The sequence below is a fragment of the Pipra filicauda genome, unplaced genomic scaffold (genome assembly GCF_003945595.2).
Source record: "Pipra filicauda isolate LSUMZ 115617 unplaced genomic scaffold, ASM394559v2 scaffold210_size2929891_pilon, whole genome shotgun sequence".
Classification (NCBI taxonomy): domain Eukaryota; kingdom Metazoa; phylum Chordata; class Aves; order Passeriformes; family Pipridae; genus Pipra; species Pipra filicauda.
In genome coordinates, this window is record NW_024104322.1 from 175,953 (window position 1) to 200,160 (window position 24,208).

Below are 24,208 nucleotides of genomic sequence, written 5' to 3' on the forward strand. Positions count from 1 at the left end.
GAAAACTGATGGCTATATTATTCTGGAGGCTGTTCTTAAAGTTCTTCAGAAGTTGTAATGCATTTAAGTTTACTAATATCACATAATACACAGTGATGGTTTTTCGCCATTTCACAAGTCAAACAAGCACAGAAAAAGCAAAGAATAAAACTACACACATAGACAGCACAACTATTATTTGCACTTTAAAATACTAGACAGTCATTGCCCCATCCCCCCTTGTAGAGGAGAGGACTATTTTAATATGTAACATGTAATATTTTAAGAAAATTGCCCACTGAAAGTCAATGAAAGAACAGGAAAGAGAGTCAGGAAAGAGCTGACTGTTGGAGAAGCTGCCGAGATAGCACAGATATGAACTCTGACTGGTGGGCACATCTATGTCCGTGCAAGTTTGGTACTAACACTACACTTCCTTGCTATGCTGCAAATTACAGTGAATATGTAATTCCACACTTTTTTCTTACATTTCTCTCCTGCATAACACACTGTTATGTTTCTATTTTAGTTCACTGTATCTGTTTACTACAGATTATGTTTATAGTCCTTAAATAGTCTGTCCATGCACTCTTCAGAGTTTTCTTCACTCCTTCACATATTTCTAAGCAGAAAACATCTACTCCACTGTTTTACACCTAGTGGAGAATACAGGACAGGCAAGGCAAAGAATTTTTAAATAGTCCTTTGACTGATGTTAAGGACGTGACTTCAGTTCATGCTCTTTAAACTCAAGTCCTAAGTGACAGTCAGGAATGAGACACTTAGGATGCTTTAGAGTAATGAAGGCAATGTGGATTCCCTTTGTACTGCTTATGCAGATAATAAGATGAATGAGGAGGCTTTTGCAGTTTTTATCCCAATTTCATGTGCAGAACCACATCCTTAAAAAGAAGTGGGTGGTGGGCAGTCTCTAAAATGATTTCTTGCGCATATTTCCCTGATTGCACCCAAGCAGTACAGAGCATGCTGCCCACAGGACAGTCTAACAGCTGTAGCATCTTGTTGTACAACTGAGAACTCCCTACAGCCATCAGAATAGATTAACAGTGGCATACTTGACACACATTTCTTCCTTTTATTGTAAGAAGGAACTTCAATGGCTTAGAACACAATTCCTCCAAAGCTGGCTTGGCTGCTCCAGCATTAGAAAGGGGTCACCTGAGGCACTATCCCACTGTCCCAATTCTCTCTGTGAATTTCCATTAGCTTTCAATATTTAGTCTGGAGCTTCACAAATGATCTAACAACTAATAACATCTAACAATATTATATCAAATTGAACTGTCCCATTCACCACTATAAGGAAAATTCCCTGTATTTGCTGCGTGAATTGCATACCTCATGTTAAATGTACATAATGCATACCCTTCTTTTCTTTCTGTTTACCCATGGAAGTTAAATACCTAATAAATATTCTCATCTTTCCGTATCCTTTTCTTATTGCTGCTATTAACCTCACATTTAGAGTAATTATGTATTATGATAAAATTGTTTCAGCTTCTCAAAACTAATTCAAATCCTCTTGTCATTAACATAGCCTTGCATTTTGGAAGCTATTTGGTAGCTTCTCTTCCTGAAGATCTACTGAGTGTACCCCAGCACTTTCACACAGAAGATTTATTACTGTGAAGAGTTAGGAAAATGCAAAGCACAGACTGGTACTGCTCTCCACCCCAAGATATACTTTATAATTTGGGAGTGCTCTGTAATTGGAACAAATGGGAAATAGCCCTGGGCATGTTATTAACAGCCCACAAAATTAGTTTTAACTTTTCACTAAAACACAGAGACTTCTTTAGTGAGGTATGATAATGTTTTAACAGTCTCATTAGAGGAAAATTTAAAATAGAAAAATAAAATTGTCTGAAATTATTAAACCTTCCCAGATCTCCACTGCAGCAGCATTCATAACACAAATATCCCAGGGTTAACCACCTCTGTGCATCACCCCAAGTAGAGAGAGATTTAAGCGAGCTCAGTGTTTGTGTTCAGCTAGTAGGTAATGCGATATTTACAAAACCAGTGGATCTGTTTTCAATAGAGTGGAATATTCTTGGTTATGTGGTGCTATCCTCAGCTGTTTACTTTAATTCAATGGCAAGGGGAACCAATGCTGTTTGTGAGGAGTCTGCTGACTCATTGAGCAGACTGTCAAAAGGGCTCTATCTCTTCCATCAGTTGTTGTTAACGTATTTGTCTCCAGTGGAAATGTCTACTGTCCCTCAGCATCCTGCAGGGCTTACTAGGATGTCCAAGGAAGAGTAGGGTTCCTCTCCTTTGTATCGCTGCCTCTCGCTGGTACCTTTTAGAGAGCTCAAGCTGTCCCCTGGGGATGGCAAGGACCTGGCATTGTTAAGTGTTGCACAGGAGGTACAAGTTTAGAATAACTACATCTGTGTGTAGAGTAAGCATGAAGATAAATCCATTTCTTGTAGGTTTAATTTTGTCAGGCAGTACAGCTGAGCAGTAGATTTTGGAATTGTTAAAGTAGGACTGCCCCAGAAGAAAGGCCATTTGTTGCTAGTCAGCTGTCCTGAAAAATAAACCTGAACTTGCCCCAGGACCCCAGCTGAAGATGTGGTCAACACAAGACAGCCCTCTTTCTCCAGTCCTACCAGACCTGAAGACAAATGGCAGCTCCTGTAGAGTTCAAAGTTTGACAGAAGAACGTTTTCTGTGCCCTCAAAGGGCTTTTCCTGAGGCCCTCTGCCTCTCTCCTGCTCAATGAATGCTGTCTTTGTACCCACCGAGTTGACAAATGCCAGCACTGCAGAATAAGGATGACATTTCTGCTGTGGCATCGGGGCTGAGAAAGGGGATTATTCCGGGCAGTGCCGGCCGGGATGCAGCGCACAAGGGAGGCTGCGTGACGCCGTTGTTTGTGCCGCGACAAGGAGGCCCTTGAAGGCCGTGGCCAAGCCCGAACACAAGACCCGTGTGTGGGGAGACGTGTGCGCGCACCCGAGGCGGCGTCCCCAGCCAAGTCCGTGGCCTCGTGGCACACCTGTGTCAGCTTCCTCCCGAGCCCTCCTCATTATGCCCGGGCACACAAAGAGCCAGCTGCACTGGGGAGAGGAGCCCGCCGTGCTGGCTGGGCCGAAGGGGGGCCGGAAACCAGGACCAGCCACCACTTTTGTCGCCTTTTAAAAATCGAGGGTTTGTGTTGAGCCTGCAGAGGATAATGAGCCTCTCACCAGGCACACACTGAACTGCACATCCCCCTGAAGCGCAGAGCGGATAAAGTTAACTGGTCCTTGGAAAGACTGAAAAAAATAAATCAAGAGACTAGAAGGCTTTTGCTGCTGTGCCAGTCTCTCACAAGGGTTTGAATCTGTGGCTTACCAGAACAGCACAGCCTTGACATTACTCCTAGATTGGGAAAATAACACTCTTAGATTCAGAGACTTTATTATACGTCAGGTGTTTCTGACTTCTTTGTGTTCCTGTTCTATTTTATCATTCCACATAGATTTCTTTCTTAAATCAGTAAGACTGCTGAAATAGTCCCACTAAACAGGGATTATTAATATGGAAACAAATCAGGGACTCCTGATTAGTTTTTCTGAATGGTTTAAAATTTTTCCTCCTACAAGATCAAGGCAAATTTACTTGTGCGACATCTCTGCAAGCACAGCAGGCATGAACCTACCCTTAGACTAGACAGGAAGAGTATTAGGGTGAAACAGGAAAGGGGAAGCAGTAGCAAAAGAGATACAGAACTGCACTCCTCCCTTCCCCAAGTCTTCATCCAACCTCTCCAATCATCTGCAGCAAACACTATGGCAAACATTTTAAACCAGATGCTTCTTGCACAATACCTTTTTAAAAATGAATAGTTTCTTAGCCTTGAGCAAACAACATAGAGACAGCATCTAGTAAAGATATTGTGCTGTAGCCTGTTCACTGTCTGTGTCAGGAAGACTGCCTTAGATCTTAGAAACATTGAAGATGGCCTTGGTCACAAACATGTTCCCATGACAAGCACTGAACACAGCACAAAGTCTTGTCATGCCTTCTGTGCCCTGCAGCCCCTTGGTGGATCCTCTGCTCCCATAACATTTCAACTAGGAGGTGTATTCTCCCTGTGTAATAATGGGGCTTTCACTTCAATCATCTGTGGATATACAAACTGTCTGCTAGGACAAAACTGGAGTCAGGTATTTTGAACAGGGTGATAAATTTCTAAAATAGGACTAGAACCTTAGGAAAAAACTGTTCTCAGTCATATGCAGTAGCTGAACACCACAGCTGTCCTTCCCATGTGCTTTCTGGTGCAGTATGTTCTTCACTAGTAAAAGAGATACCTAACTTGTTGGTGGGGTTTGGTGTTCACTTGGGTTTTTTTCTTGAAAAAAGTTTCTCCCTTCGGGGAGAAAGATTTACTCTGTAAGGCCTATTCATGTCCCAGTCCATCTCCTGATGTTTCTTGGGGACACTGTACGTCAAAGAATAGGAAACTACGAGTTGGCCTCAGGCCACTTCCCCACTTTGGTTCAGCTGCTAGCAACAGGTCTGGGGTACTGCCAATATTATGTGCTCAGAGCAATCCAATGTGAGACTATGGTGAAATGTGTCCTATGGTGACAGCTACTACTATGTACACAGGCAGTAAAGCGTTGACTTTCAGGAAGTGAGATTTTAAGCATCAATGATAAGGAAATGCTGTGTGTGAGTGTCTTTGACAATAAATTCTTAAATATAGGAAATGCTATTAGGGCCACTGTACAAACATATTGTGAAGGTTTCAAACGGTTGATTAGTTTTGCTTTTTAAAGAAGGAACAAGCAAAGAGGTAATGGAAAAAAAAACTGGAATAGAAATGTCATCTACTTGCATGAAAGGAAATGGTGATTACAGCTCACTTGTTTAGACAGTTACCATTTTGTTTCACTTTTCTGACTATATTATGGTCAAAACAGTTTCCTTTCAAAATCTTTAATAGCAATGATTATCTTAAACTCAAAGCTCCAGCTACACAGCTGTACAGAACGAGCCTAAAACATAGGTGTCCAAAAGACTTCATTTCTTACAGTACAGCCAGGCAGCCTGATGAGTCAGACATGAGTTTCCTATTTCGACATAGAAGAGATTTTATTTCTTTTAAAAACGCACACAACATCCGCGGCCTGATTCAACCTATGACCTTTTAGTCTCCCAAGAAGTTTCAGATAAATGTCGTCCTGGCTTATTTTGTGACAGATGAGAAAAACAAAATAATTAAGAGTGAAAAGATAAAGTCAGTTAACTAACAGAAGGCAGAATCTGAGTAGTTGAAAAGGCTATAAATTTTATTCTGTATTTTTTGTGCAGTCATCTAGTTGCCACTTATCTCCTTTCATTCTACCACAAGTCTGATGTGAGAACTCCTGTTCACACAACACTGCCTGTATTGTCCTCTTACCTTCAGATACCCATTAGTATTCCCACTCTTTACTTATTGATTGCAGTCCTTCCTTCCTCACCTTCAAAGCACTAAATATTTCTGCACATGATCAAGAAAGATATTACAGAGGGAACAAGTTTGCCTCAGCTTGTTTTCACAAGAATTTCAGTAAAAAGTTCTTGTATCACTACAGACATCAACTACGAATCTCACAGAATGGTTAACAAAGTTTGGCAGCTGCTGATGCTGTTCTGATAGCACGACACAAGTAATTTTTCAGACGATTCAAGTTAGTTTTGCACAGAGTGGAAAAAAAAAAGAACAGTGAAGGAGCCTGGTGGAAAATGCAAATACAACTGCAGGAACAGGATGGACTGTGAAGGGAGGGAAGGATGGAAGAGATAAGAGGTGCAGATACCTACTATACTATCACAAACTTCATATGAAAGGACGGTTGCCTTTGGGTCATCTAAAAGTATAGGTATACATGCCTATAAGCTTTCACTACAAACCAATGGTTATGTTTACAACAGCGAGATTTTTCTGATGCACTTCAATTAAGATGTTAAAAACTTGCTCTTTCATCATGGAGAGACTTGGCCTACTGTAGAAGAAAATTCTAACAAGGAGTCCCTCCCAGGCACCTGTACATGCACAGATGTTCAAAGCAAGCAAGGACCTCTCAAGCAGTGCCGTGCACATGAACTAAGGTAGCTGGGATTTGATGGCTCTTGAGGTAGATGAATGAACACATGGGTTTCTAAAACTTTCTTCTACTCATTATGCTCATGTATAACCTGGCAGAATATTTCTAGAGGAAAGAACACTGGGACAAGAAAAAAAGTCCCTTTCACATTATTAAACACAATAACCATCTATGCCGTTTACGTATCAGCAGCTGAAGTCATGTTTCATTTTTGGGTTATGCATAGCATGTCTTTTTCCAGGCTCAAAAAGAATGCTGTAATTTAAAGCAGGCTGACTCAATTGGTGTTTTTGTATGTCATCTCATAGACAGCATGGTGTGGGGGGAAGGTGGAGGGAAGGAGGCTGAGGTGGAAAAAGGGAGGGCGGTTGCTCATCTGGTCTTTATTTCCTTTCCCTGTTTCTTAATAGTTCAAGCAAAGGGCCCATTCCAGCTAGAAGCAATGACACTCTTGCTGTGGTATTTAATCTTGGAGGAGGACAGGCCACAGCCTGCCCTGTGTGCTGGTGTCCTGGGAGGCTGCATCACTATGCTGCTATGGGGTGGGGAGGTTAGAGGGGGCAGGTAGCTCTTGTGCTGCATTTGTTGCAGTGGGAAGATTTTCAAAGAGAGCCCAAGCTTCATCTTTTGCATAAAGAATTTCCTAGATAGAAGTCCTTGTAACAACTGTGTATGTACTTGCCTTACCTTCTGCCATGTCCTTTTATTTACTTTTTTGATGATGTATCAGTGGAGATGTCATTTTCAATTAACTGCTTGTGACATTTCTGCCTTAAACCAGTCAGGTTGTAGGGAAAACAAACGGTATGAACAAAATCATCTCTACTTATAGCCTTTAAAAAAAATGGCTCAAAGAGGTGAGGTCATGGTCACCAGTGACAGTCCAATAGCAGTCCGTGTTCAAAACCCTCATCTGAGGATTGTGTAACTCAAGATTCATGCATACTGCTCACTTTTGTAGTAACAAACATCGATTATACTCCCAGAACGTGAGGTTCACTAGTACTGCCCATACTCCAGGTGAAAAATTGAAACATGGATCAAGTAACTTGTCTACAAAGCCACAGAAAGAGACTGTATTCAAGCCAGGAACAAAACCTCAGGCTTGCAGAGGCCCAGCCCTGCACCTTAACCACAAGATCACATTCTTGTGATCCTGCACTCTCCTGTTGGAATTTTCTTACTGTAGTTCTGCCTATTCTCATGCAGTGTGCAGGATATGCCATGAACCAGGTCTTGAATTCTTAAGAATTTATCGGGTAGTTGAAAGAGATCCTGTCCCTTTCAGAGCAGAAGGAAGGAAGAAGGCTGAGTTCTTCTAGAAACATCCTTTCCCCTCAAACTTGCCCTTATCATCTTAACAATATTTCCTTTGCTTTTCAAGAGTTGTTTTGAAGAGATAAAACCTTTACATGAGCAAAAGCATTTCTAATTCAGGATAAAAGAAATCCACCATTATGATAATTTGTACACATATGAATGGAACAAGAAAAAAGATTGTCAGTCCAGAGGATGCAACAAGTAACATAAAGTCAAATCAGAGCAAAACAAGCAATTTCCTGAGTGGTAACATTGATAAAGCTGCATTTCATATTGCATTGTGCAATTGCATTGAATTAGAATATTCTCTGCTTTGCCACCTCCTTCTCCTCCCTGCTTCCTAGTGCAATGCCTTCCCCTGCACAGTCCTTGCCCAGCCTGCAGAGCACTAAGCACTCATCGTTTGCCCACTTGCAGAGCCCAGGATAATGACTATTCAGGAAGCTGCATATGAACTGGATATATTTCTTAAAAATTTTTTATTAGTTAAGGATATTAAAGTATCTGTTCTATGGGGTTAAACATGTTGTGAGATACAAAGTGTTAGGACGGGAAAAACAGATAATGCTTTGGGGCGACGCAGTTTTCCATTTAAAAACCGGGCAAGAAATTAATGGGTTTTTTAGATATATGAATGTCAAAGATTCTAATTGGAATAAAATCATTATTTATTATAATGTCCTTGTTAATGTCATCCAAGTCCTACAAACCACTCTACCTCCAATGGAAAAGTACTTTAACATAAAGCAGTGATCTCCCCTGACATCCCTGGACATCAACAAACTGTTTCCAATGAACAAGTAAAAGTACAAGATTCTCAAGCTGAAATTTCTTCTTAAGATCACTGATGTATTAAAATCCCTCCCAAAGTACTTTCAACATGTATAGCCCAGCAGATATTTGGCTTAGGAAAGCCACAAGAGGTCCAGACTGACATAAGAATAAAGCCACCAAATGATACAGTTGTCATACAACAGGATTTTACAATGCCACTCAAGCAGCAGAGAAATCTATCTCCCATCATCACCTGCAGACCTCTTTATATTTAACACAGGCCTTTTCTCTACTCCCTTTGTAAATTGACACCAAAGTTATATCAAGAGCAAGTACTACAGGTTTTGCAAACTGCCATGTCTGCAGTTGAAGTTACAATGCAGTTTTCAAACAGTCCAAATAGTAAGGATAACACTATTATTCTGCATGTAGTTTGAAGAGAGTTAAGTCTCAGATTCCCAGTTGAAACATAAAACTAAAAGCAATGCAAGCTCTATGGTCACTGCATAAACTGGAAGATTATCTGATCAAAATCCTCTTTTGAAAATTTGCTTTGACCAATTAGTGGTGCACCCAGTCTAGCCTGGACAGTCTTCTCATGGAGTTTCTTTACCTGGAGATTTAATATGGAAAGAATACTATCACAGGATCAACTGGAGATCTGCATCATAAATCAATCCACATCTTTTCTTCAGGTAGAGACTTTGCATAAGCACATCTCAGAACAGCAATGAAGCAGAAAGCAGCATCCCACATGTTGAATTTGGCTTCAATAGCACCTGCCACTCACTTAGATTTGGAATGAAATTACCTTCAGTGACATCTGTCTGCCTTTCTCTTTTAAGGGTCTCCTGACCCATGGGGAGGCAAGGGGTCTACTGGAACTACTCCACTGCTTTGTAAAGGACAGAAGTTTGTAATCCTTAGACCTGTCAGCTTGTCACCAGATCAGTGCCCTAGTTGTGCCACAATAGGCCTAGGGGAATTGTGATATCCACGTGAAGGCATCTGAGATGGCCCAGTTAAACAGGTCCAAAAGAATGAGTCTTGACCTCAGCTTGGAAGAGGTAATGCTAGATTATAGCAAGGGTTTGACCCTCTCTTCTCCAAAGCTTAATTCCAACTACTAAATAAATACCAACATATTTAATATAGTGTGCTACCAGAGGGGGTGGGAGAGGAGGAGAGTATTGCTATTGTATGTTTTCAGGCAACGGATGAAGAGGGACAAAAGAGTCAAAACATCAGGAAACTATTAAAATGAATACATTCCTAGTTTCTTCATAATTAATTCAGCATGTCCAATTTTGTATCAGAGAAGGGGAAAGAAGGATTTTGACCACTTCCTTTTTATCTCAAGCTGTTTGGAAGAATATGATCTTGTAACACTGAAAAGAAGTGCCTCACTGCATCCCAGCAGGCGAGTGTAATTTTAACTCTTCCTCATGCCTAATTTGATATGCAAATCTCTATGTTCTTTATGACATACAGTTCTTAAATTATACAGCAAAGACCCAGGTTTGTTTAGGCACTATCCATCCCTATTTTCTAGCCCCATCCACCTTTTTTTCCACTTTGTACTGCATTAAACAATACCTTGAAAACAGTTTTCACTATTCAATTCCCTAAAAGACTTTTTTCAGTATGCTTACTTCATTGCACAAGTTAACATTTGGTCAAATTTTAATGGTTATCTTCACGTGCATAAGAACCAGAGACCTATTCTTTCCTTGTGCTTGAAATTTTAGGTTCTGGGTTAGGCTGAGTTATGCAATACTTTCAAAAGAAGATTCATTAGGCAGCTATTTATATGCTCAAGTAATTCCATTGTTTTCAAGGTCCTAGGGGAACAAACGTATTAAAGCTGTGATTGGCCACAAATACAGACAGTCCATTTGGGAGCTCTTTCATAGTCATTCAACGAAAAAAGAGTAGCATGTGTAGGTAAAATAAGTCCTTAAAGTACAGTTAACCAAGATAATTACTTGCAGCTTTCCTTAATAGAAGATTTGGGTAGGGTTGGTTCAGTTCTGTGGCTCTGAAAGTCTACCAAACACATTAAACACTTGATCATTGCCTGTTGCCCTGTATAGAATGTGATACATTAAATATTTGAGCATACCTAGAAAATTGATCTGAGGTTAGTTAGAATTGTGAATGCTGCACTAACAAGCCTCATCTAGGGAGAACATTTTTCTGTACAGTACACTATACATGCAAATTTTCTTCTTTGAAAAGGATTGACTGGAATTTTTGAGTGTTATTTGCTTGGGTTTTTTATAACAGCCCTTTAGATAACTCAGATGAAGTTCAAGGTTCCATTATGCTACACAAGCTACATTACCATACATAGCCCAAAGTGATTTATACAGTGCCACAACTGCAGAAATGACAGGGAACAGCAAAAGGGCCTCTCCCCACTACAGATGAAGAGCTGAGGTACAATCTGATAACATGACCTGACCAAGATCAGAGAGGAACTTAAGGCTATATACTCAGTCCAGGTATTGGAAGTCCAGCATCAGTCCCATCACCACATTACCATTCTACCAAATACTTTTGTGTTCTACTGCTTTCTTGTGTCAATATGACCAAGTCCTTTTTTATGTGGACAGAGGCCTGTGAAAACAGCATTCTATTCCTGAATGCAGCTGTTTACTCAGACTGTATGGTACTGAGCTTTTACATGGTTTTATCTCTGTACTAGCTGTGGAATGATGACTAGGATTGGCAAAGCAGAAAAACCACCCTATCAACTTCCCAGAACATTAAGTGTTGACTAATTGGCACATCAAGTATTTGTGGAATTGCCAAATATTAGCTACTATTATGCTTCAAACTAACTTAGCATAGTAATGAGTATTATATATCTTTGACCTAAGCATGGTTCTAATGATCAGTTCAACTAGACATTTAGTAGGAGAAGAAAAGCCCTTGTTCCTAAAAGTGTGGCTAGGACTCTGAAAAATCCGCAAAACCAGATTTTGATTTAAATGTTAGAATGTTTGCCAAGCTTCTTGGATTTCTAGACTTTGATCAACGTGTCCATGACAACTATGTCTATTGCTTTAATCATCATCAGAAAGCATATGCATGTTATTAGTAACAAATACTGCTGAATCTTATTCTTGGTTTGCCATTGTGGAAACAAGATCAAGATCACAGCTAACTACAATATACTGACAACACTGATTTTTCAAAGCAACCAAGAGGTAAATACAAAAAATGGCAAATAAAATTGGGCTTCTGCCATTTCAAAATTTACCTGTAAAATTTCATTGACGCAGCTTGATCAATATGCTTTTAAATGTTTGCCAAAGATTAACACTTGGGTTGTAACAGCAGAAAGAGGGCATTTGTTCAAGAAAAAAAAACAAACAACAGCTAATGCTATTTGGATTGCACACTACACAAACTTGCATGTTTTGTTTAATGCTCTGCTCCTGGAAAAATTGTGTTCCATTCTAAACATCATCCTGCTAGACAGATACTCCAGAGCCAGGGAAGTAGAGGACTATATTTACACTCAGTAGTAGTACATGTATAAAGGTGAAATAAAGAAAGGAGAAATGTGCATAGGAGCAAAATTCTGTAAACACTTGACTGTGAAATTATTGCCCAAATAAGGTGACAGAATATACTAATTGCAAGAGCACAGTATATGACAACCACAGAGCAACAAGCAGACACACAGAAAGCCTAAGCAGTCTTACCCACTTCTAATTTTACATTTCTTTGAGAGGCCAAGCATCAGCTCCAGTAATTCATTGGCCCCTTTTCCCCAGCTGAACACACTGACAGCAAGGAGGAAGGCTACAATACACATCCTGCCGTAGAGATGTGCTGAGAAATCTGACCAGCTTTATCACAAGCCTGACTGTAATAGTTCCATTATTTGGAACTTCTATACAAAGCCACCTCCTACTACCTTGATCAGGTTCTAAGAGTGGAAGAGTGGTACAAATGTGAAAAAAAGGTTTCAGATAAACAATAACAATTGATGAGCTTTAACTGCCCTGAAAAACATGTCTGTTTCTGTGACTGCAAAGGTGTAAAAACCATACACTGAACTCCCCAGGCAGAGGCTGAAGTAACCCTAAGCCATATGACAGACAGGACTCCTAAGAAAATCCCAGTCAAATAAAACACATATTGGCCTCCTGTTAAGCTACTCAAACAAGTTTTCAATTTTTTTTTTACTTTTCAGCCATGTCTTGTTCAGATATAATTTTGTCATAAATCTCTAATCTGAAATATCCAAAACAACTAGAAATTCCATAATATCTATTTTTCAGCAAAAAAAGACTTTTTTATTTAAACAGTAATGATGTAATGAAGAGTCTGCTTTCTGACAATTATCCCTCTTTTCCTTTAACAGGCCTGTATCAAGTAAGATTTGTCGTATCACTAGTACGCAAATTAAACTAGAGACAAAGCTGAAAAAGGCATTAATTTGGTTTCTGTATCTCCTAGATACTCTTTCTATATTGCATGCACTAATTAAAGATGTAGCAACTGTTGATTTAAATATCTTAGAAGTCTCCAGTGCCACACATCAGCAATATCATGAACCAGCAACATAGACTACACAAAGCAATAGACCAGCTATGTTAAAATTCATTTCCTAAGCACATAACCTATCTGCCTGTTTTCTGTTGATGTTCAGATTTATATGAACACAAAAGTCAGGAAGGACAAAAAAAAAGGGTAGACCAATCTAAAGATTCCCGTTTATGTGCCATTTTGACATGTGTGCGTGTCCTCATTGTCTACACAGCATACACAGAGCTGAGAAAGGTCAGAGGACTTCTGTGAATTTCCCAACCCTCTACAACTTGCTGCAGTTCTAGTAGTAAGACTGCCACAACACCCAGTACACCAAAATCAGTCTTAATATTTTATTTTTCATTTTTTAGTTGGACATTTTGGGTATGCATTATCATCATTTCATCTTTATTAAAAATACCCACTTACAGTAGCACCAAAATAAGAGTGCTAGGGCTTTTTTAATGCCATCTCCTAGTTGTGCAGACTTTCAGTCAAGAGTGTTGAAGGGTTCACATTTCAAAATACAGCTCTGACCCTCCCACTCCCACAAACCACTTGGGAGCCAGACAGAGCATCAAGCTGTTGTTTGCTATTATTGCTTTTCTGCTTCATTTTTGATGATGCATGCTTACAAGCAGACCCTCACAGAGTTCTTCTATAAAGGGGATCCACCTACCAGTGTCATGCTGATTTCATCTTTCCCCATGCTGTACACAGCCTTTCAGCTGTGCAAAACAAACTTGAGGGAAGATGAGGGGAAGAAAAGCATTAACTACATTGTTCCTCTATATTTCATTTTGCTTTGAGGAAATTCTCAGTCCCATGTTGTTTAAAATGAATCCAGCTTTAAACAGGGCGGGGGGGGTGTGTGTTTTTGCTGACTCTGCAAACTGATACTTTGAGTGAATTGTTTAGGGAAAGCAGAGAAGCAAAGAGTCCTTTATTATGTCTGTCACTGCCAAGTGATTTGGCAGATTCCTTCATAAAATGCACTGTGTGATAGGTTGAGAGAGAGCTCGACTGGCCAGTTACCAGCAGAAAAGCTCAACTTAAATACTTTTAAAATCTTATTATGGCCAATTTGTGGTTTTGGCTGAAGAAAGAAAGAGGATGAAAAATAGAGGCAGCTGGGTGTCAGTGAGGGATGGAATATTGAGGTAACTTTCATTACTGTGCCACACAAAATCCACTGGCTTTGTAGGTTCATTGGATCCAGCTAAGGCAAACACAGCCACTGGCTAGGAACACCTGCAGAGCTGGTTTCATTTGTCTCAGCATTTGTCCAAAGTCAAAACAGCACAAAGGATCTGTTGCCTATGCCTTGATCTCTACACTGAGACATAAGCAATGGCTAGTTTCTCCTTGTAGAAAAATCTGTTCAGTTTTGATCCTCCCCAAAGGCCTACCTGTCCTGGATGAGGTAAATCCTTGAAATGTCTGAGTGAACACATACACAAGTTTTTGCAGACATGGACAGAAACCAGGCCAGGGACTACCTGAGCCTACAGGCAATGGGACAGCGTATGTTAACATGGTAACAACAAAATATTGTGCCATTATTAACAGGGGCATAACTCTGCCAGGTTAACTCTGGACATAAATAAATCCCTATCTGCAGAAAGAGTAAGAAGAGATAATGCTCAGTACAGGAATTGCAAGATCTAAACACCAACCGAGGCCTATTATTAACCACCATTCAAATGGAGCTGGGGTGGGAAAGGAATAGGAGGCTAATGGTTTAAACAAGGCAAATCCCACATTCCGTAAAAGAAGGGTCTTTAAATTGATACCAAATGACAAAATGTGTATTCTTGCTCCTTTTTGGTGCTTGGTTAAGAACTGGTGAAAACAGTTCTTGCCCTCCAGCTGGACGAGGGCTGAGATACCTCTGCTGCAGAGTGACTGGGTGCTCGAGCACCCTGCAGGCAGGGCTGGCTGCTCCTGTGCCAAGGAGCAAGCTGTTTCTTGGAAATGTTTGTGCAATTCAGCTGTGCTGCTGCTGGAGCCAGACACTTTAAATAATATTAAAAAAAAAAAGAAAAAAAAAAAAGAAAAAAAGAAAACACCCAGCCTCAGATCTCTCAGGCCGTTAGTGTATCTCAGTCAGGTTTTGCCTTCCACCAAATACTGTCAAATATCTGTTTTGTTTGGATATGAAGGGTGGAGGGAGTTGGAGGATTGCCTTTGCTGCTGTCAGTGCTTCCTAATGATGTTTCTAGCTAGAGAAAATGAGCTTGCTTGTTTGAGAATCCAAATTCCCTGTGGGGCACAGTTAGGGAAACTGAAGATATGGGCAGGAAAATAATATCTGTTAGGGCAACATATAAACATCCATAAAGCAGAATAGCAAAACACCTACAGAGAATGCTGTAGCTTTGCCAGCAAGCTAATTAAAGTCACTGACTAAGGAGGGAGCTGTGACAGTCGAAAAGTTAAAATAAAAATAAATCAGAAGTTTAGTCTAGCAATTATAACAGGAAATTACCGACAGAGTCAGTGCTCCTGCATTCTTTTCCTGGTTCTGTTTCCGATTTGCTGAGAAAGTCAGATAAGCGAGATTTTAAAAGTAGCTTCTAATTTGGAAAGCCTCCATTTCTAATGCCCGGCTGTACACACAGACTTCACAGACTAGCATCTTCAGTGCCCCCCTGTGCATTTGTGAGGGCAGAGCATTTCAGGGCATTGGTGTCTCTGAAGTCAACTACCAGACCTGGAGAAACCCATAGTTACAAGCCTGCCCAAAGCAGCCATCCCTGAAAGCTTCCTGTCTGTGAATTGTGGCTGGCGCAACATATTGCGGTGGGAGTCTGAAGTTTAAATGCTCTTTATGGCTGACATAACATATTGCAGTGGGAGTGTTATGTTTAAATACTCTTTGTAAACATTTACAAGACTTCTAAGACACACTCTGTCTCCAAAGTCAGTGTTATTACTTTGGAAATAATGAACTCTGTGACCTGCACGTTTTCTGAAAGGACTGCTGCTTGGTAGGGGCAATGAAGCTGCATTCCCAGGTCTGACTGCAGGAGGAGTTTTTAAGTAGAGTGTGACTTAGAGAATCAGAAATAGCTTGCTTCTGTTCAATAACATAGCCCCAATTGAAACTGCAAATAAAGAAATCTGTGATGCCTCAGGAGGAGGGGGAAGGTCTCTCAATCATGAGAGCTTTCTTTATACAGGGTTCCTATTCAATTCCATGAGAATTTCTAAATGAAGAGAGCATGTGGTTCCTTCTTACACTGACTTGTGCTACGAGCTCCTCAGAGGCAGAACCGAATTAAGTGTCCAGAATAAGGATGTCTCCATAAATTGACATTTTCCTGCCCTACATTCAATTGCAATCTCTCATCCTTATCAAGGGACGCCATGGATCAGAGGGTTACACTCTGGGTGCCTGCCAGCACTCATATAGTTGTGAAAGTCAGAATGTTTCTCATTACAGCAATGAACTTTTTTTTTCTTCTGTGCAATACTACTGCAAATACGTGTGTCCTGGTGTCAACTTCATCTTTGCAATGAGCCAGAATATTTACAGTGGCTTGTCAGACTGAGTGTCGTGAAACAAATTATTATAGATGCGATTGGATCGCTACTGATCCGATCTTTTAAAGAATATTGCTGTGCTGAGGAATAAGCATAAAAAAAACCCCAGAGAATGTTGTTTACTGACACTACAGAGGAGAAAAAAAAAGGCCAGAGTAGGTTTGGGGTCCCCTGCTCTTCCACCCACCACATGTGGGGGAGAGCGCACTCCATGTTCCTTTGCCTCTTGCTCCCACATGCAACCCTGGAGGTAACACAGTGTACACCATCTCCATCAGCCACGGGAGCGGAGTCTCAGAGCTTCTGCCAACCACCTGCTTTTGCAGCCCATGTTTTCACATCGCAAGCAATTTGGACCTACACACTGAGAAATTGTACAAGCTCCCAAAACAAAAAAAAAAAACGCCTTCCCAGCATGATGGGTCATTTAACCTTCGTAAACTTTGTCTGGAAACCTTAAAAAAGAAAAGCTGCTTAGGCGTGACATAAAAATAAGTGACAAGGAATCCTTTGATAGGTGATCATACGACTCTGCCACTACACAGGCAAAAAAAATCTGCCATTAGACAACAACAAACTAAACATAGTGAATACATGGACAGTATTTCAACACCTGCTAGAGACTCTGAAAAATGGCTTCGTCTTTGCAGCTATCTCAGGACAGCTGTATGCAATACTCTCATCTTCACATTAACACATTAATTTTTCAGGTACCTTGCTACATTTTGTTAAGTACAACACACAGTTTTAGTGAGTGAATGTATTTACAAAAAAATAAACGTGGTATTTGCATAAGGTCATTGTCAACTCTACCAACTTCCCTAGATAAAAAGGCTTTCTTTAAGGGACATTTAACATTTGGACATCAAACCAGTCCATTTGAGAATCCTTTCCTGTTTCCTTCAAAAGGTAGAAATCAGTAAAACCATTTACCAAGAGCCAGAAACCAGACAAATTTAATAAAAGTTATTTTTTCCACTAATCAAAATGTCTTTCCTTTATACTCAATCCCAGTTTGTGCGCTCCCATGTGATAATCCACATACTAATGAATTGCCAATATTTAATTCTTTACAGGCTGTGCAAAGCTGAATTATTAAAAATCTTTTTAATGTTAGGTTTCAGTGGAGAATATACTAGATTTCTTAACTAGAATTTCTAGTTAAAAAGTAGTCCTTTAGTAGTGACCTACTCCTCCAGATTATATAGATATTACTAGCAATATGTATGCAAGAGAGATGATCTTATAACGAAGCCAATATTAAAACTGTTGGAGAAGGTATTTAGAAATATGCCTGTGCACTATGTTCACTGCCACTAACAAGTATTATAAGTCCTCTTGAACTTTTGAACACTTCTTACAGAAACAACTCTCAGCTTCAACATATGTACTCTTTATTAAGAGGATACAACCTTCCTGTCTGCCTTCAGTACCTTTTGCCCAAAGCTTCCTAATTAAAAAAACCTTTACTTTTCTGCTACCCTCCCTCCACCCGTTTTCAGTCATTCATTGCTACTTCCCTTTGTTTTGTAGGCTCGTCCAAAAGGAGAAGGCCTGACACCATACCAGGGCAAGAAACGCTGCTTTGGTGAATATAAGTGCCCCAAATGCAAGAGAAAATGGATGAGTGGAAACTCCTGGGCTAACATGGGACAAGAATGTATCAAGTGCCACATTAACGTTTATCCTCACAAACAGGTAGGAGAACTGCAGACCTGCTGGCAACAGGTTTGGAACTAGGAATGCTCTTGACTTTGTAAAGTGTGGGTAAGGGTTAAACAGAACTTGACATGTACTACAGCATATCACAGCAAATGGTTTCCCAGATGAGCTGTTTGTCTCAGTCCTGGAAATCTGGAGAGGCGTCAGAGTTGCAATTTGAACATTCTTTTTTTCAGTAAAAATACCTCAAACCCAAAATCTTTACCTGCCTTTCTTACAGAAACAGACTGTGGGGCCTTTTAATCTGAGAGTAAAACAAGTTCACCAATAATAATGGGCCTCCTAGTTCTTCCAATTCTCTTCATATTTATATCAATTTATTGTTTCATTCCACTGGTGTCACCAGTTATTTCTTATGTGTACTACTTTTTTTCACCTGTTGGATTTCATCAAGGGGCTATGTCTACCTACAAAGAGCAGTGATAAAAGAGAATACGAAGATTACTCTTGCCTAAAAAATTCCTTGGTTAATAACACTAACTTGAGACAATCTCAAAGCTTACAAGGTCTCCTGTTCCTTGCCTCAGTTTAGACAGCTTGTCTTAAAAATCCAAAATCCAGGCTGAGCAATGAAGTCATTTATCACATGCATGGAACTACAGTCTTGAGGGTGAGAGAAATTACAAGGTCATTGATTCATAACACTTCATAAATATTTACCTTGTTTTTCTAAATTCTTTCCATCATTTATGTTAATGTTCAAAGAGTCAAGAAATCATTCAAGAGGTGTCTCATGGACACCGTACAAGAGGCATTGTAGACTTGGATATGTACATTCTGTAGTAAAGAAGTTTTGCAAGTCATCAGTTGTCCAGAGTTGCCGCTCATGGCAACTTATCTGCTTAGTAGTACTAAAGCCAGAGACATACTGTCGGAAGGGTTGCAATCTACCGTGCTGCCATAAGCTGTGCTTGCCCTGGAGCCACATACATGGTGTTTTCTGGGGAATAATCACAGCATGTGCAGTGCAGGTTTCCACAGCTGAACCCCATTGCTGTGTTTCCATGCCATTCCCTAAGGACACCATAACTCAAGGATGTGGAAGAGCTTTGCTCTTCTTGTCTATCCATGTGTTTCTGTCCCACCAGTAGGTATTGCAGTTATTTGAGATCTTTGGGACAAGACTATATTTCTGCTAGGCTTCTTCATATAAATAACTTGTAGCCAGTCACTAGTGCTCTTCCCCAAAATGTGAACTTGGAACCTCGAGCTGAAAGATTTTTACATCCCAGTGTCACTGCCTCACCTCCATGTACTTCTATTTCTCAGTGTTGCCATTGTCATCCTTCCTAGTCTTTTTCATTCTTGCAGAGGTGCTCTGTGTTGCTTCTGATTAAACATAACAGCAATAGCCTGGCAGTAAAGAGAACAGCATCAGTTCATGCAGAGCCAGCAGAAGAGGAGAGCCAACAGGCTGCAGGAGGTCTGTGCTGCTTCTTGACAGAGCCTCCTGTTTGCCAGCCCATATATGGTTTTTGTCCAAGCATCCAGTTCCACGCCAGGCTCTCTAAACATTTATCAACATTTGTGTGTGTTATTCTGCACCATTCTGGAAAATATGCTCTACCCACTCACCAGTACTCTTATACTAACAACTGTATTTTGTAAAAGCACAGTGAAAGATGTAATTACAAGTCCAGTATTTCTAGTTTGAGAGTTATAGCACAAAAAAATCTTGTGCACATAAGATGATTTTAGTAATTTTTTTAAACAGCACTGTTACACCACCTTAATATTTTTGCATATGTTTCCTATTTATTCTTTAGATTTTGATTATTTTGTTGGCACCTACCATAGCAGAGTCATCATTCATGTTTGAATTCCTATGCACTTCTAGAAGTTTTTAGCCATCACTTTCCTCTCAGTGGGCGTCCTCAGCTAATTATGTGCTCCTTCTGCTTTTATTATATGGGATCAGATTATTTTCACTCTCATCTGAATCTTCCATTGGACACCTAAAGGAAACTCACTAAGAGAAGATGTTGCTCTCCCTAGACACCACACTTCTTTTGTGCCATTTTAACTCCATAAAAAAAAAGAAAAGAAATCAGTGTTGCAGTGAAAGAACAGACACTTCAAAACAGAAGTCACTGCACTATGTGATGTGATCATAGTACAGATAATCCATAAGTGGATTGTTTTCCTTGGTTTAACAAAACCCAGATGAACTGGAGAAGTCTGACCTCCATTCAAGATCAGACAATATTTACTTCTAGTGAAATTAATTATTTCTACTTTCAAACAATCTTGTCAATATTTCTCTTCGCCAATGTGTTGGAATTCATCATCTCCTTTTTTTTTACTCCTTGCCCTACCATTTGGTAAACCTGTAATTTTAACTTAACAGAAAAAGAGTATCTGGAATATTATTTTAAAAAATAATAGTCATTTTATCAGCAGGTGAAAATCACTGCTGGTTCCTTAAAATTGAACTATCCTTTTGTCAAGTTACGAGAGCTTCCAAAACTATAAAAACCGTAAATATCTCAGCCCATGTCTAAAACAGCCAGGGGCCACATTTTCCTGGTGAGGGCATATGACAGAAAGTCTCCATTCACCATAGTATATACAGCATAAAAACTCATACCAGGCCAAGCCAACCTCCCCTGTTCCACACATGAGCCTAAGCAGTAGAGGACACATTTACAGGAAGCTGTGGATATAGACAAGACACAATAATGACCTCCAAGGGTACTTCCCATCCTCTTTTATGCCCAAGTGAGTATTTCTGCATTCCCTGAGTTTGTCACCAAGCAGATCAACCTTGGTAGAGTCTATTCAATAGCTGAAATCTAATCACCAGGCCTTGCTATGTCCCCCTGAATATTGGAGAGTAGGATGCTTCTGCCCAGTTTAGAATTAAAAAACTTGAAATCCTTACTTTAGGATTGCTCAATATTCATTGCAGTGAATTAGGAGTTTGATCTCAGTTGCCAGATTTGCCCTTTTCTCCCGTCCTCATCTCCATAGCTGTATTTCATCTTCCCCAGTTTCTTTCCCAAATCTGTGGACTTCTCATTACTGTAGGGTTTGTCAATGTCTCACAAGGGATGGTTTCATGCCCAAGTACTCCCATGTAACTGGTTCAGGCAATGATATCAGAGCACTGAAGGTAATATTCTCCTCTCTGGGTGGCTCTGGGGTAGCCATTCTAGCACATATGCTGCCTCTGTGAATGGCTTGTGCAGCTATGCTCAAATCTTGATTTCCTATCCTTACCTTTCATTAGTGGGTCCCTGGAGAGTAAAGCAGCCACACTTCCCTGCCACCTGCTCTTTGTTCCTGGAGGTTCATTTCACTTCAGGAAACTATCTCGTGCCAATTCCCCACAAGCAATGTCTCAGTTCAGCCCTATGCTCTTAGTCCACATGGGCTATCTGTGAGAACAAGCTTTCAACCTCTCTGGGACAGGAAAAGTTTTCTCAGCAATTTCACAGCTGCATATATACTTTAGAGTGCTCTACAAATACAGCTCTAAATCTCAGCATTTAAGAGAGATGGTAAAGCATGTATTACAAAAAGTAACACAAGGACATGATAGCAGAGCTGCTGCTATTCATTCACAGAGCAGAGAGTTGGGTGGCTCTCACACCTGAGTTGCAAAACTGCTCCTCATCCCAATCAAGCTTTGATTGCCTTTTTATTTTCATAACTAAATTGTTCCACTGTGTTCCTCCTTTTGCATTTTCACTGTGTCCCTCAAGAGGCAAACCTCCCCATGGGAGTGCTTACAGGAATGCACAGCACATGGGCAAAAACTGTAGGCCTGTTGAGCTCAAGCTTTATCAAAGACCAAAAAGCTACCTTGACAAAGCTGCTCTATGGCAATTTCTAAAGTAGTTTCCTGGGTAGTTTCTTTAGCTACTCTAAGCATAAACAGGCATCTCAGATGGGACTTAAACCCACCTCTTATTTTTCCAAGGAATTTGGATTTTGTAGTTGTTTATGCTCCTTCTTACCCTGCTCCAGCAACTAAGCCAATTCTTGTAGTCATTCTCCAGCGTTCTTGGCACTCAAACAGCCCAGATGCCAAGCTCTGAATTCTCATTTTCTTCCCCTGCCTACTATAGCAGCAACATCTGCGCCTGTGGTTACTTCCTGGCTGGCCTCTTATCAAGGCTTCTTCTCCGACTTTGTGGCTGGCTCCAGTGCTGTTTGTGATGACAGCTGTTGCACTGGTGCAGAACCAGCCATCTGGTGACCGACTTGTCCTCTTGGACACTATTTTCCTCCAGCTGTCAGGAATTTACTGTTGGACTGGAAATAATTTGGTATGTAAATACATACTTCGTGATATCCAAGTTATTACTTTCATGGGCAATTCAGTGGTCCCATCACAATTCCCTTATCTGAGTGCAACCACAGCCATCTCTCCTCCCTCAGTATGGGGAGAGGGTGGGTATGATCACTCAAGCCCAATAAACTTTTCAATAGTTCCAGGCCCACAAGTATGCTCTTTTGGCCCTTTAGATTTAATAAACCCTCCCCAGCATGCCCATGCTTGTGTACTCCAGCAATGGCAATACAGTTCACCCCAGACTGCTCCTTTTCTGAACTCTAAAGAGATTTTCACTATTTACCTCATGCTGTTAATCAGTCATTCCTGGCTGGCCTGTCCCAGAGGCATGCTGCTGACAGTGGCTGCTTGCTCCCTCTGAGCATCATGCCTCTGATCTGCAGCCTCCCTACCACTGCCTCCCGGATCCATAGTGACAGCCAAGGGCCTTGTTAATGTCCCTCTTCCCCCAGGCAGATAGAAAAACAGAGGGTCTGCTGCTCAAGAATGCATGTTGCATTTAATCTTTTTTTCCCCCAATAATTCCTTTTATCGGACTAAAAATTTACAAATTTGTGATAGCATGTGTTTTCTAGCTATGGCTCCTTAAGACTGCTAACCTAACAATTATCCTACCAGCTATAGTTGTAGAATCTTTTTCTATTCACATCTTTAATCTGACATTTAATCATTTCATTTGCTCCATTAAGACTTGATGTAAGTAAGTCCAGAAAATTATTTTTAGGTGTTTTCTCACACTGGGATTCTAATGCGATTCTTTGTCCATCAGTGGTACAATCAAGCTATTCCATTCTACAGCAGAAAAAAATTCAATCTTCTAAATACAAACATAAGCAGGCACATTATTCCATTCTGCTTCATAGTAGAAGCAATTTTCCTCAAGATATCCTGGTGATGTTTTCTCTGATACCTAACACTTCATAAAGGTGAGCTTTTTGTTTTGAGGGGTTTAGATTTTAACTGACTTTTGGGGAATGCAGAGTTCATTCAGTACATGTAGAGCAGGACAGCAATAATTCACAATCAAAAGTTAATTTGCAGGTCAGGAATTGCTATATAAATTTAAATTTATTTTAACTTCATTCCCCCGAGGCAATAGCTTTATTCACCACCACCAAATGTTTTCCTGGTGGAGCTGCAGAAAATTATTTCCACCCTGCAACTACTAGGAGAAAATTAAAGAAAGATGCACAAAAATGAAGAATGTAAGAATGCCATTGTGGATGCTTGCATTTCAAGAAAAAAAGGACAACAAAAATTGAACTATTAAACTCTCCATTTAATGTAAAAAAGCATACCTTTCCCCACAGGAGTATAGCAGGATTTACTGTGGTTTTACAAGCTCCATTTCACCTCTTTCTAAGGAGAGGAATTAATTTTTCAGCCAAATAGCCTGTTCCCTTCTCCACACCCTCTCCAAACGCATGGCTGAGTTCTCAGCAGCAGCACAGAGCTCCTGCAGCCTCCTCAGTCATTGGTATAATTCAGGCAATCCCCAAAGCTAATACAGAGTGTGCTGCAGCCCAACCCTGCTGCACCCCTCTTGTGCCAGTGTCCGCTGCTTCTACCACACAGAGCTGATAATTGTCCAGCCTGTGCCAAGGAGGTTCAGCCTTGATGGACTCACAGCTCTTTGACTAATGCCCTACACTTTTAACATGGTGTAAGAAAGGTTCCAAGGGTGTAAGATTATCACTTTTAAGTTCTCCACAATTAGTAAGAGACAGATAGCAGCAGAACAAGAACACTTGCTACTCAGGGTGATTGAAGGGTTCTTTTTTGCCTCACAAGAAACCCATGAAGAGAAAATGGCAAATGGAGACAAGCTGGGACTTCATGCAGAAGTTGGGTTGAAGTGTTTTTGAGGCACAGACCATGCAAGCACACTGTCAGTTTCGAAGCCTCACCAGAAATG

General features: G+C 40.4%; 1 protein-coding gene across 1 annotated transcript in view; it reads left to right on the forward strand.

Moving 5' to 3' along the window:
* The window catches only part of ZCCHC24 (zinc finger CCHC-type containing 24), a 109,791-nt gene that overhangs the window by 76,617 nt on the left and 8,966 nt on the right, over positions 1–24,208 (forward strand). Inside the window, exon 3 of the mRNA XM_027720646.2 lies at positions 17,808–17,972. Coding sequence (XP_027576447.1) covers positions 17,808–17,972 — 165 coding nt within the window. The remainder of the gene's footprint in view (positions 1–17,807; positions 17,973–24,208) is intronic.